Below are 13,428 nucleotides of genomic sequence, written 5' to 3'. Positions count from 1 at the left end.
GTTCTTCAAAAGACATTGTATGGGTGACAAACATTTGTTTATGCCCCCTACAAATTATTCCTACTCAATAAAGCTTGGATATTTCACAGTTTTCAGTGTGAGATTAGTTATTTTTACACAGTTCCACTCAGGGTGGCAATAAAGCTGTCTACATCTGTAGGTGTGTAGGTGTGAGATCTGAGGTTCATGCTTTATTGCAAACCAATTTGAAGAGTTTTAATTGATTGTTTTGATGAGACTGGACTCAATCAGCTGAGAAAATGTTCCAATAGGCCATTGGAGGCGATTGAACGAGTTCCGCATAATTAAATTCAGCCATTGGAGTAAGAGTGAATTGTATTGCACGTTTTGGAACACTTAATAATAAGCATCATAATCTTTTAATATTTTATGAAAAAAAAGTGGGTATTGCTTATTTCAATCTATTTAATTTTGCCATTCAAAATTACTAAAAAACACAATACCCCCTGCCCCCCCCCCAAAAAAAATTAAAAATAAATAAATAAATAAAAATAAAACTGTCTCTAACTGTCCTTGGATGTCCTGCAGCTGAACCACGAAGCTAGAAAAAGATCCATGAGTCTGCACACACACACACCCACGCACACACACACCCACCCACGCACACACACACACACACACACACACACCCACGCACACACACACAAACACAAGTCCCAAATACTGTGAGGCACTTTATTGGCGCCCTCTCGTGGACAAAACCTGGCAAAGGTGTTGCCAGATTAAATTTTTCACTTTTCATTCAATAATCTGAGAAAAAGAAAAAAAACCTTCAGAATAAACAACACATTTCACTCACATTTTAAATAACTTTATTCTGTAAGAAGCTTTAAACGTGTTCTTTTATGAAATGTTTTTTTTTTTGTTGTTTGTTTTTTTCTCTCTCTTAGAATAAAATTATTCCTCTGTAATTTGCATTGGGATGCTTTTAAAACAAATACAACAAATCATCTATTTACAAAATCTGTTACCAAATCTATCAGAATTTGTGTGCATATAGGATTCTCCTCCAAACAACTGGAAAATATCACTGTTATTTTAATCACATTGCTTTACTTGGTAGAAAACAGTTTAACAGTTTCGATCAAGTCTCTCCTTTTTTTCTTCAATCCAACTTCACATCGCTCACAAGGTGGGGGTATTTACAGGGGAAGGGAAGTGGAGGACTGGTGTCATGTGATCTGATGCGGAGCCTCCAGCATCTCCATCAGGAAAGTGTCAATGGGCGTGTCCCCGATTAGTTTAAAGAAGAACAGATGCTCCAAACACTTGAGGCCGATGGATCGCAGAGCTGGCAGGCGCAGCAGCAATTTGGCGAACCTGCAAATGATTTTAAAAAAAATCTAGTTTCAAAAATTATCTTCAGACATCACCTAAATAGTAATGAGGAAAATAATCCTGCTCTTCAGGCGACAAGCTGTTTGAGACATGCCCATCGAGGGAGGCTACATTCAAGCACAAATATTGTTAAAATTGTTTAAAATATGCTGTTACCACAAACTATTTTACAGTGATCAATGACATTAAACCCCAATACGATGACATGAAGTTTGTAGCTGAAATATAGTAAAATGTAGAAGAGATAGTGTAAATACTGTTTAAAACAATGTTACAGTTAAATGTATTCACAATATAAGATAAAACCATCAACTGGGAAAGTGGGCACGTCGTCCTCCTGATGGCTTCTATTTAATTGACTGAAACATTTAATGTCTTCTGATTATAATATCCACAGTGCAATAACTGGAACCCATATATTATGGTGTGAGTGCGACATTTCCCACCTGCCAGGCTGGTCGGGGTACTTCTGTTTTGTATACGACTCCAATGACGCGTAGACTTTTTCCCTTAGCGCCTCAACCTCTGATGGGTTTGACAAACCTTTTGCATCTAAAACACAACAATCCAACATATGTTTTAGTCCAGCGCAGTACTGAAAGGTGCAAAATGCCGCTGTACTCGAGAGCGGCCCAGACTGACCTGGGTTGAATAGGACGATGGCTCGCAGGCAGCCCAGCTCTGTCTTATCCATCTGCATGTCTTTCATTTTGGATACCAACTCTGTGAGAACTCTGCAGTCAAAGATTTTCACGTCATCAGGATAAAAATGTCTGGTAACACTTTATTTGAAGGGGGTTGAATAAGACTGACATGACACCGTCATAAACACCTGTCATGAACATGAATAAGCCTTCATGAATATTTATGACTGTTGTCATAAAGCGTCATTCGGTAAATTATGACACTTTTAATACAAAGTTGACATTATTCAAAATGTCTTTGTTATGACAACTTGACATTAACCAGGAAATCATTACTGTTTAAACTTTACCTTTAATAACATAAAGTTATCTAAGTTTTAAAGTGCAATCAGTAATTATTTTATAACAAATTTATATCAGTAATGATTTCTTGTCAAGTTGTCATAACAAAGACATTTTGAATAATGTCAACTTTGTATTAAAAGTGTCATAATTTACCGAATGACGCTTTATGACAACAGTCATAAATATTCATGAAGGCTTATTCATGTTCCTGACAGGTGTTATGTCATGTTTATGACGGTGTCATGACAGTCTTATTCAACCCCCTTCAAATAAAGTGTTACCAAATGTCTTTTAAAACAAGTGTTCCACAAAAAGACGCAACGTAAATTTTAACTGAGTAGTCTTAGGCCGTTCCTGTGAGACTCTTTGGAGTTTGCATCTTCAATATAAACATTTTAAGCCAGAAAGGCATCCACAGGGCTTTGACAGATTTCAGATGATTTTCTGAAGTACTTTAGAACATTTTGGACTTTTTTAAGCGCAAAAATAATTTACCCTTATTTCTGAAGTACTTTCTGAAGGGTCTCTTACCTGTCGAAGATGGATCCCACTCCTGCACTGTGGGCGCTACTTCTGTGCACGTGTAGACCTGTAGCCAACAGGATGCCGTCTTTAACCGTGACTGAGCGATGCGAGAAAGAGGCAATGAGCAGCTCGTTCCAGCCTGGATAAATAAATAAATAAATAAATAAATAAATAAATAAATAAATAAATAAATAAAGACATATTGACTATATTATGCATTAGATTTTTTAGCAAGATTGGTTGCTTTTGTCTTTTTTCTTTTCTGCGACTCCCTTTATTTATGGCACGTGTGCAAGCTCTCCCACCAGTAGGGGTCAGTGTAGCGGATGCTGCACACTGCACTAGTGGGACTTGGCAAATATTTCAGTTATATTTTTATTTCACTGCTCTATAAAACAAGGTGGGAAAAACATGTCGAGCAAATGTAACAGACTGAAGTAGACAAAATGTATGTATGTGTTTTTAAAAATGTTTTTACTGGTTTCACGTGTTTATTTTTCTGCGCAGCTGAGCCTGAATGAGTGCGCGTACCTGCTCGAAGCAGGATGACCTGGTCGTCCAGAGGGAGCTCAGAGAAGTGTGGGATCCTTTTGGCCCACTCCACCAAGGTGAAGAGCTGCTTGTCTGCTGCCTGGCAGATATTAGTGACGGGGTCGTTGGTCTGGAGAGAAACATGGAGGAAGGAAGCCCACACGACGCAGTTAATACCTGAGCTTGCGAGCTCCTGCATTGTGACTCACAAAGTCACAGTGACCACAGTCAGTGAGCAGGTGTGGGCGTAGCTATGTTTAGCTACTTTGTAAACCAGCAGCTTCCTTTCATGACTCGAGACTCTTGAAATAGTCTATACTTTGAAAAGAAACTATCCACAATAATTCTTAATAAAACAGCGCCTTGTAAAAGTATCCACATCTTGTTGTTTTTTTTGACATTTTGTCACGGTTCAACTGTGATCCGCAACAGTTTATAATGATGGTTAAACACAAACAGCACCTATTTAGAAAATGGAAGGAAATTGTTAAAAAAATGTACAGAGGGCAGACGGGTCAAGGAAAAAGTTGTGGAGAAGTTTTACGCAGGTTCAGGTTATGATCCCATATTCCAAGCTTTTCAAACCAGATTCACCGTCCAGCAGGAAAACAGCCATCAATATGCAGCTAGATCTGCAAAGAGTCTCTTTATTCAGTGTGACAGAGTTTGAGTTATTTTGCAAAGACTGATCAACACAATTTTTCTCTAAGTGTGCAAAGTGGGAAGTGATAGCATCAATGCATCTGACTTTTTTATTCTGTAAGATATTTCAATCGGACTTCGGAGTAAAGATTATGACATCCGTAAGTCTAAATTGGATTTAGTCTCTCAAGCTGCTTAACCTGGCTAACCTTTGATTAACTCATCAAGCAATCCTTTATCAGTGTTTATGGATTCCCTTCTAAACTCGTTTCAGCTTGGATTGGTCGGGTTCTTTTTGTTTAGCTTCATAATCTGTAATACACGTCGCTTCCTCCCCAGTTTGTTGATCCCATTAGATGGATACAGCACATATTGTGGAAATAGGAGCTTTGTATTAATTCGTCTCTTAGATCCTTACCGAGTTTCCGGGGCTGCCATCGCTGTACGTCTCCGTTTTGGGCTCCACAGCCAGCTCAGCATCCAGGATCTTTTCCACCGGCATGTCGTCGTTGAAACTGCTGGTGGATTCCACCTCGTTCTCGCCACGCTCCTTCCCGCGCTGCCTCTCTTCCTGCACGGCTGCACACACACCCACACCCAAACACGGAGACACACCCAAAACATCCATTTAAATTCAAGCTTTTTAAATACAGATATGTGAGCTTGTGAAAAAGTGTGTCTAACGCCTGACGGTACTTTGAATCAGACAAACTGGCCTCATAATACCGCATATTCCAGTTTATTGAATATGACTTTTACACTTTGTTGAAGCACCTACTGATTTATTTTTACGTCATTCAGATCTGTCAGACAGTGAGGACATCTCCTGTCCACAGCTCTGTTGTGGTGACCCTACAGATCTGCTGTCAGATTTAGTTCTTGATTCTGTCTTGGCAATTTCAAAGCTATTCCAATGATGAAAATGCTTTTTATTTTTTAATTGACTTGAATACACACACTCCTTCCTCATCTTTGGCTTTTCAGCAAACGTTTAAAAGTTTTGGGTGAAAGTTGATCTGTAGTAATGTCGCTACAAGTATGGTTTTGGGTAAATGTCAGGACAATCCTTCTGATAGCTGAGCTTTACTCGGTTTCAACAAATTTACTACAAATGATAACGTGTGTGTGAGCACAAGAAGACTGAATAGTGGAACTGAATCATGATGTGGGCAAACAAAATGTTGGTTTAAAGATCAGCAGAATAATAGTCAAGTTATTAAGGAAAAAAGGTAATAACACAGGATATAGGTCATATTAAAGTTAGAGAATGATGTATTTAAAAACTCCTGTTTGAACAGGACCCTTTTAAAAGCCTCTGCAGATGGACCTCCAACAATTAAAATTGTGAAGTATGGACTTGTCTTAGTTAAAACCTTGACAACTTCAAATAAGAGATTATATCAAATCTACAGAGCCTCTAAAAACCCACTTAGTCTGCTTTATGTTGTTTCTAACAGATAAAATTTCCCTAATTGTTATAAAACTGAAGATCAGTCAGTTTATCTAGGATTTAAGGAAAAAAGTAAGCTTCAAATCAATAATCAGATATCACCCACACCTGCTGTTTGAACCTGTTAATGTGTCCAAACAGAAAATAAGACTCACAAACGATCAGGACTGTCAAACAAAAACCTGTTTAGTGTGAATTAAAACGATTCTACAGGCTCACCTTCCCTCTTCATGCCCATGGCCAGGCATTTCTGATAGCGGCAGTACTGGCAGCGGTTCCGCTGGCGCTTGTCTATCAGGCACTCTTTGTTGTCTCGACACGTGTAGGTGAGATCTTTACGGACAGTGCGCTTGAAGAAGCCTTTGCAGCCTTCGCAGCTGTACACACCGTAGTGCTTTCCTGCGCGACATAAATCCAACCCGTCAGACCTGCTGCTGTTCTGAACCACAAAATCCGTAAATCTTTTTTTTTTTGTTTTTTGTTTTTTTTTTGGGGGGGGAGAACATCTCAAGGTCTTAGATAATTACAGGGGGAGGAAAAACAGAGCAAAACTTGAGAGGATTCTTGGCAGTGCTTGGGTCCACCCTCAAATGTTACCTGAAGAGCGATCCCCGCAGATAGCACAGATGTGCTTTGACATCCCCCCCGGGCTCGTACATTGGTAGTTGATGTTTCCCAGAGACTGCAGGCCCGGCGGAGGCTTGATGTCCTCCGAACTGCTAACACTGTTCATTGAGTTCATCTGAGGATGGCAGGAAGACAGAGGATAAAACAAAGAGTTGAGGCTGGGTTGGCTGGAGCTGCGCAAAACAGAGCACAGGAGGAAGTACAGAGGAAGCGAAAGGAGTTCAGCAGTCTCATGACAGTATCTCCCTTCCCCTTTCTGTTTTTTTTTCTGCCTTCTGCTAGATCACTTTTTTTTTCCTCTCCCCACCCACACACTTTATTGTGAAAGTGTCTCAGCAAACGATCACATGCTTGGTCAGAGGGAGGGGCTGAATCCGCTTTCTGAGACTTGTCATACAAGTTTTTTTTTTTTTTTGAGCATGTGTACTTGAAGGAGGTGTAGGAGAGGGGAATACACATGGGTGCTGCAGTACTCAAAAATAACAGCAGAGGGCACTCAGACAGAATTTCCTTTTTTAAAGCTATTTAAATATACTGTGTCCACTACAGTCAGAAATGGTCTTCACTAGTTTCCCCCCCAAAATTTACATTTGAACTGATGTACATTTCTGTAAAATAAAAGTATTTTCTGCCTGACAGATTTCTTTGGTTTCTGCTTTAAGCTACACTTGCTGGTTTCAGATTATCGAACAGACGCTTGATAAAACCAATAAAATAACCTGTGTAAATACAAAACGCAGATTGCAGATGATAAGCTAACATATTAAGAGACATGAAACTACCCACACCATTCCAAAGCTATGTGTGAAACATATTTCCGTTTAAATAGAGAAACTGGTTGTGCCACTCAACTCCTGCCTTCCGGTGTTTACAGTTACTGCCAACAAGTCTTTAGTGGATTTTCAGGCACTTCTTCTTTGTGGAACGGGTGTTTTGTTTTCCCGCCACATCAGAGGGATTCCAAGAAGGAGCAGCCCGTTTAAGGTCCATGTCACAACATCTACCAGAATTAAGTATAGACTTTGACTACGTCACTTCAAGGCCTTCTTTTTGAGCTAGATTATTTTCTGCTCAATAGCCAAGTGTGCGTAACCTTAAGATCAGAACAACAGTCTCCTTCAGGGTTTTCTGTTAGCAATCTGAATTCATAGTTTTCATTTAATTGAGAAATGTATTTCTATGCCAAATATGCCAGATGTTTAAAATGTTTTACTTTTGTTTTGCTAGTGCATAGATATATTTTTTTAAGTCTCATGTTGGTGATTTTCACCCTGAAACTCTCCAATGGAAGTCATTTTTGCCCCATCACTTTCTTATTGTTGAATCGAGTACCCAGGCCGTAGATGAGGCGGTTGAGGCCTGCAGTGCTTGAGATGTTGCGATTGCTTCTTTTGTGATAAATCATCAAGGTATTATGCAAAACTATAAAAGCGAAACCAAAGCCATTTGTGGGTCCCTTAACGCCGGCTACTACAACGTGGCCCCTATTTACCCAAAACTCTGCCTTGGAGCTGCAGGCCCCAGCCGAGCTGCAGCACCAGTGAGCACCACTTTCTTTTGAGCTGTTTTTTTGATATACGCAGCATTTTTACAACAAATTAAGGTAACATAGTTACTTGCTTGTGGGGAAAAAATGGCAGTATGTGTTTTGATAATTTTGTTCAACTTCTTTATGTATATACTCGGGTTATCTTTGTCTGACAATAAATGTTGCTTTGTGATCTGTACTTAAAAAAAGCAAAAAAACAAGCATCTGTATAGGGGCAGATACTTTTGTCGCAGCACTGTCAGTGACAAGTCTAGCTCCAGGTTGTTACATCATGGTGTGCAATAGCAAACTTAAACTTCAACGAGGTTAACAGGGACATCAATCCACGAGAAATGGAAGTTTTTATGTAATCACTTTCAAGACCGTGAAAGCTTTCGACTCCTGCATATTTTCAGCCTCTTATCGACATCCTGCCCTTTGACCTTGAGCCGTCGGCAGCTACCCTGCAGAATGCACATTTGTCTCCCGTACTCACGTTTGTCAACGTGCAAACATCTGCAAAACAACTGGAGAGAGGCATGCCTCTGACCTATATATTTAGCTGAGAATGACATATGGATAATCCCCCTGCCCAAAGTCACCTCTAGCTCTTCCTATCACTTATTTACAACATGCACTCTGCAGATCCTCTGATGGCCAACTGGGCCTGGGTATTTCAGACCTCTAAAGGTTACCAGAGGTTTTCCTTCATGTTAGTTCTCCCTTATGTTCTCAGAGAGCGCTGGTTTTCCATGCATCTGTCACCCTCTCTCAGCGCGGGTGGCCCCGGAGGCGGATAGTCATACTTAAATGAAACATCAGCTCCTCTGTACTCGCTCATCGGTGAGTCAGTGGTGAACAGCGATTCTTCTTTAGCATGCAATGGTGTTGTCACAAATAATTAATATCACAAAGACTAAAAAAGTAAACCTTTTCAGCAGTGTTGTGCAGACAGGATGCTGCTTTAAAAAAAAAAACAGTAAACCATTACATATAAGGACTACAAGCTCTTAGTATGGATTATTGATGGATCATATATTCTTTATTCAACACAAGAGCACATTGCTTCATTTAGGCTAGGTTTATATGGGCTTTAAAGGGGGGCAGACTCCACTATGACCTGTGAATCAAGCACTTTCAAAAGTCTGAGAAATGAGAAATCATTTTGACAATAAGATAAAGCAATTTCAACCAATTTCAACCAAGTTCGAAAGAAATTTCACATTTTTTGTGGAAATTTCTGCTCTCATCAGAATTAGTATGGGAAAAAAAAAGGGGGATCGCTTCCAAATTCGTCAACTTCACCACAAATGATGAGCCAGATGAATCTGGGTCACATCTTGGGGTTCTAACTGGACAAAGATGTTAAATAAACATCACAACATGTTTTGCATTGTGTCAAGCAGGACAACATTAGCCTTCTGGAATGACTCCGACCTCAATCCTTTTTAACCAGTTTGGCCCAGAAGCTGGGTCATTGCTGGGTAGCCATTCAGATCAAATGACCTCTACCGATTCTAACAAGAAGAGACCTGAGATTGTGCCTGAATTCATGCAGGAAATGTGGTTACTCTGCGTCTTGCTATAGCCAAATATTTATTACCAAATACTTAAAGGTTACTGAGCCCTGAGCTAAATAACTGGAAGCTTAAAATAATAATAAAAAATAAAAAAAATCAATTCATGTCAATTGATTCTGACCCAAAACACAGTTCCTCACTAAACTAAACATACAGTGAGGTAAAGAAAAAGAAAAAACACCGTTGATATCAATAAATAAATTAATCTTTGACAGTTTTTGCTTAGAAAGAACTAACAATTGATGAGTTAATTTAGAAAACCATTGACCTGAATTGTTAATGAAATCAACTATCAGTTGCACTCTTTTAAATACAAATAAACATGGAACCAACTCATCCTTAAAAATTAAAGCCAGTAAAGGATTTTAAGAGCCAGAACTAGTATGTTCTGTAAAAAAAATAATAAAAAATGTCCATATCAGCAGTGACCCATTTATAGAGAAGAAATGATTCATGAAAACTTTTAACACCCTCTATGAGCAATATTAAAACCAAGATAGAGACGGGGTTATCTGAGGTTATCCACTTCCACACCAATACTTAGTTTTTGCCCGTGCCTTTGGAAATAAAAATGCAAAAAGTGACCTGACAGTATGAGCATTCTTGCCCCTTTGCTTTTGGCAAACAGAGAAAAAGAAACTGTGCCATCAAACACCCACATCTACCCAGACTGTCGCTGTAGGCTGGATCCATACTACGACTGAAGTAGTTTATAACGCTGATTGCTGCTTCCTGCAGCAAGGGCCTCAGTTCAACCACTGTCCTTCATTCATTCAGTAGTGCAAAACAATAAAGAGGAAAGACAATTATGGATTTAACAAAAAGAATTCAGAAAAGTATGACATTCATTTGTATTCAGCCTGCTTTGACTTCCTTCCAGACTGAATCTGTGTTTCATAATCCCTGTACAAATGCAGACGTTCAGTGACGCCTCCGGAGTTCTGGCCTTGACGAATAAATGACAAGAAAGTCATAGGTCAAGTTTGCATGTATAGAGGACACAGCAAATGTGCAAAAAAAAAAATCTGCTCTGGTCAGATGAGTCCAAACCGAATCTTTTAGCCTGCATAAAAAAAGGCTTTCAAATGCAGAAAACTAACACTAAACAATCCCCGACACGAAACACGGTGAAAGTAGCATCATGCTGTTGGGATGCTGTTAGTCACAGCAGGTCAGAGTTGATGGAAAACTGGATGGACCAGAATCCCATAAGAAAGGCAGCAGGAAGCTGCAAAGTATTAAAAACTGGGGCAGAGGTTTACCTTTCAGCAGGACAATGACTCGAAACGTACGGACAGATTTAAATTATGTTTTAGATTAAAACGTGTTTTAGATTAAAACGTCCACTGCTCAGATCAGACGGTGGACCAAATGTCCACCGTCTGATCTGAGCTACTTTGCATAGTTCAGTCCTGTTCACTTCCAATTATTCTGCTGTTGTAATTGCACAAACAAATGGTTCTACAAAGTGTAGAATCAGTACACAAAACAGTAAAGTTTCTGATTCTAACATAAAAAATTGTATGAAAGTTCAATCTCTCTCTCTCTCTCTCTCTCTCTCTCTCTCTCTCTCTCTCTCTCTATATATATATATATATATATATATATATATATATATATATATATATATATATATATATATGCTTAGTAAGGCAGACTAGTCTGCTTAAATTACTTCTTCTAATATGAAAATATGTATAGAGTGTAATGCTGGGTGTCAGGTTTTACTCTGCAGGTATAGAGGGACTGCCCCTCTGCATCACAGCAGTACTTCACAACTCAGATGACCTTTAGGGCAAGAAGTTTAAAGGTCAACAGAAAGGTTAAGGAGAAAGAGGAGGGCCTAAGTGAGCTAGTGGACAGACCCATACATCAGGCTCTGATCTGCTCTAAGATATTCCACAAATGAGAGACACATGATCAAGAGTTAAGCACGTCAAGTTCTCCAAGTACTTTGTTTTCAGACTAAAAATGTTGTAAAGTAGAAAGTGTAACTTTAAACAGCTTGAAGGGCAGAAAAATAAAACACATATTAGAACCTTTCAAAAATATATATGCTACTTCTTGAAAAATCTCAGTCTCTAGCTTACATCCACACATTTCTCACCTGTGGACTGCTGATTGGTCCAAAGTTCATGTTGGGAGTAGAATGGAGGGGTACGGAGGGTGATCCCAGAGACGACGTGATGACGGGATAAGGCGATGCCAGGCCGTTCATCGGCGAGCCCAGGGTGGACATGGGGGACGGTAGGGGCCTGGAGGTGCTGATGACTGAAGGATGTCCCACCATGCCAGCCATGGAAGTGGGATGCGCGTGGCCTGCACTCGTTGGCCCTGCCGAGTCTGGATAAGACAGGAGTGTAGTGAGTGACTGAGCAACCTACTTAACGCCACAAACTTTGACCTCATGAATTACTTATTGAACCGGATGCGCTGTGTTAATCATAACTCAATCAGTCTCCAGTTTCCTTCCAAATGATGAATCAAAGTCTAATATTTACACATAGTTTATAGCCCATTAAGGATTCCGCCGACTCACGGGGAAAATATCTCTCTTCTGGGCTGCTAAACGATCCACCAGCTTATCTGTCATCTGGTTGAACAGTTGGCTTTCTGCAGGTTTATGATAGTCTTGAAAAGGAAAAGATTTAACAGACTTACAACCAAAAACAATAAGCTGACAGATACTAAAAACACTCATCCCAGTTGTGAAAACAGTACCTCGTTGCCATGGAACGTAAGAATAATAATAATAATAACTAGCATCCAAAACCAGAAGAATATGTCCAAAAGATCAACACCTCAAAAAAAGAAAAAAATTATAAACAAAAGACTACAAAGAAAATAAATTCAAACTAACAAAACAAAGCTACTCCAACTTGCTGCCACCATGAGCAGCGCAATTACAGAACACTCCAGTCCTCAAGAGCAGGGGTCCTACAACTTTCAATGTGTTCCAGGGTTCATACACCTGAATCAAAGGACTGAATTACCTCCTTATGCACTCAAGAGTCCCGATAATGACCCAATTATGTCACTCAGGCATGTTGACACAAAGACACATCTAAAAGCTGCGGGACGCCGGCCCTCAGGTAGTTTGACATCTGTGCTTCAGAACATTCGCTGTTTAACCTACAGACAGATTTTCAAAGAAAATCTTAAAGTGATTACATTAATGCAGGGTTTAATGATATCAGCAAAAATATGTCTTTATAATTATATCACTGAAAATTGTTCTGATAATTTCTTTATCATTGCACAATGTCCTTTCTAAACTAAGCCTGTTCAATTGGATGATATATATAATTGACATGAAACTTTCAATGTGTTATCCTACTAAAAAAAATGTTTCCATGCTGTCTCCTGCCAATGTTACGTTGCCATGGCGATTGGGATGTACACACTGGGGCTCAAAATCAATATGTCACTTGACATATTGAGCTCTCCTTTCCTATTATGAAGAAAGAAAATAAACCTTAAAAAATAAGTAATATTGCCAAGTATTAGTATAAACATTAGTCAATCAGCAGGCTATCATGTGAATGAGCTCATCTCATCTCATTTCAACATTCTTGGTCCAGTTATGTTAAGTTTTCTCTGGGTCACAATTTGACACCTAAATATTTTTATTCGTACCCCTGACAAAAACGTCCACACAAAAGTTTTAAAATATGTAAAATTTTATTACTTATTTTTTACTTGTTTTTTTCATTTAAAAAAATCAAACTGTTAATGTGAAAACATTTATTCTATAAGGATTTTTTTTAACAGCACTCTTCCCTATTACCAAACTACCAAAAAAACTACAATAATAAAAAAAAATCAACTTTCTTAAAACCCTTCACATTAAGTGTCTTATTTAAATATTTCATGCTCAAATAATACATTTACCAATAAAGTTGCTTATGTTAGTGTAATGAGCATAAATGCTGATATCACTAGGTTTGTTCATACCTAAAATGTATAATTCCCAGACATTTACACGGCTATTTCCAAGTTTATCTGTAAATTAATGTAACACTATGTAATAAAGGATTAATTCATTTTAGGGGTGTTTTCCACATCTTTATCAGATGTGCCGATAAATGTGCAGGGCGCCGCATGTCCGTTTGACTCGGGTATTCTAAACAACTTCTGTGATTAGCTGAAAAAACTAAATGTTTTAGCTCAAGACAGATGATTAACACAGAGTCTTTG

At 38.9% G+C, this 13,428-nt stretch overlaps 1 protein-coding gene across 2 annotated transcripts in view; it reads right to left on the bottom strand.

The window, feature by feature from the left end:
- Positions 1 to 816: 816 nt before the first annotated feature.
- rxrgb (retinoid X receptor, gamma b) overlaps positions 817 to 13,428 on the bottom strand; it is a 29,889-nt gene continuing 17,277 nt past the window's right edge. For both annotated transcript variants that reach the window (XM_088004955.1, XM_088004956.1), the window contains exons 2-10: positions 11,339 to 11,574; positions 6,094 to 6,238; positions 5,716 to 5,895; positions 4,465 to 4,625; positions 3,405 to 3,534; positions 2,880 to 3,012; positions 2,002 to 2,093; positions 1,806 to 1,911; positions 817 to 1,341 (exon numbers count right to left, since the gene is read on the bottom strand). In XM_088004955.1, the coding sequence (XP_087861081.1) occupies positions 1,194 to 1,341; positions 1,806 to 1,911; positions 2,002 to 2,093; positions 2,880 to 3,012; positions 3,405 to 3,534; positions 4,465 to 4,625; positions 5,716 to 5,895; positions 6,094 to 6,238; positions 11,339 to 11,574 (1,331 nt within the window). In that variant the 3' untranslated portion in view covers positions 817 to 1,193. The remainder of the gene's footprint in view (positions 1,342 to 1,805; positions 1,912 to 2,001; positions 2,094 to 2,879; positions 3,013 to 3,404; positions 3,535 to 4,464; positions 4,626 to 5,715; positions 5,896 to 6,093; positions 6,239 to 11,338; positions 11,575 to 13,428) is intronic.

The sequence above is a fragment of the Poecilia mexicana genome, unplaced genomic scaffold (assembly GCF_051168715.1).
Source record: "Poecilia mexicana isolate PSO_F unplaced genomic scaffold, ASM5116871v1 scaffold_4, whole genome shotgun sequence".
Taxonomy (NCBI): Eukaryota; Metazoa; Chordata; class Actinopteri; order Cyprinodontiformes; family Poeciliidae; genus Poecilia; species Poecilia mexicana.
The sequence above is the reverse complement of the archived record's forward strand: the minus strand, read 5'-3'. Positions and strand labels throughout refer to the sequence as shown.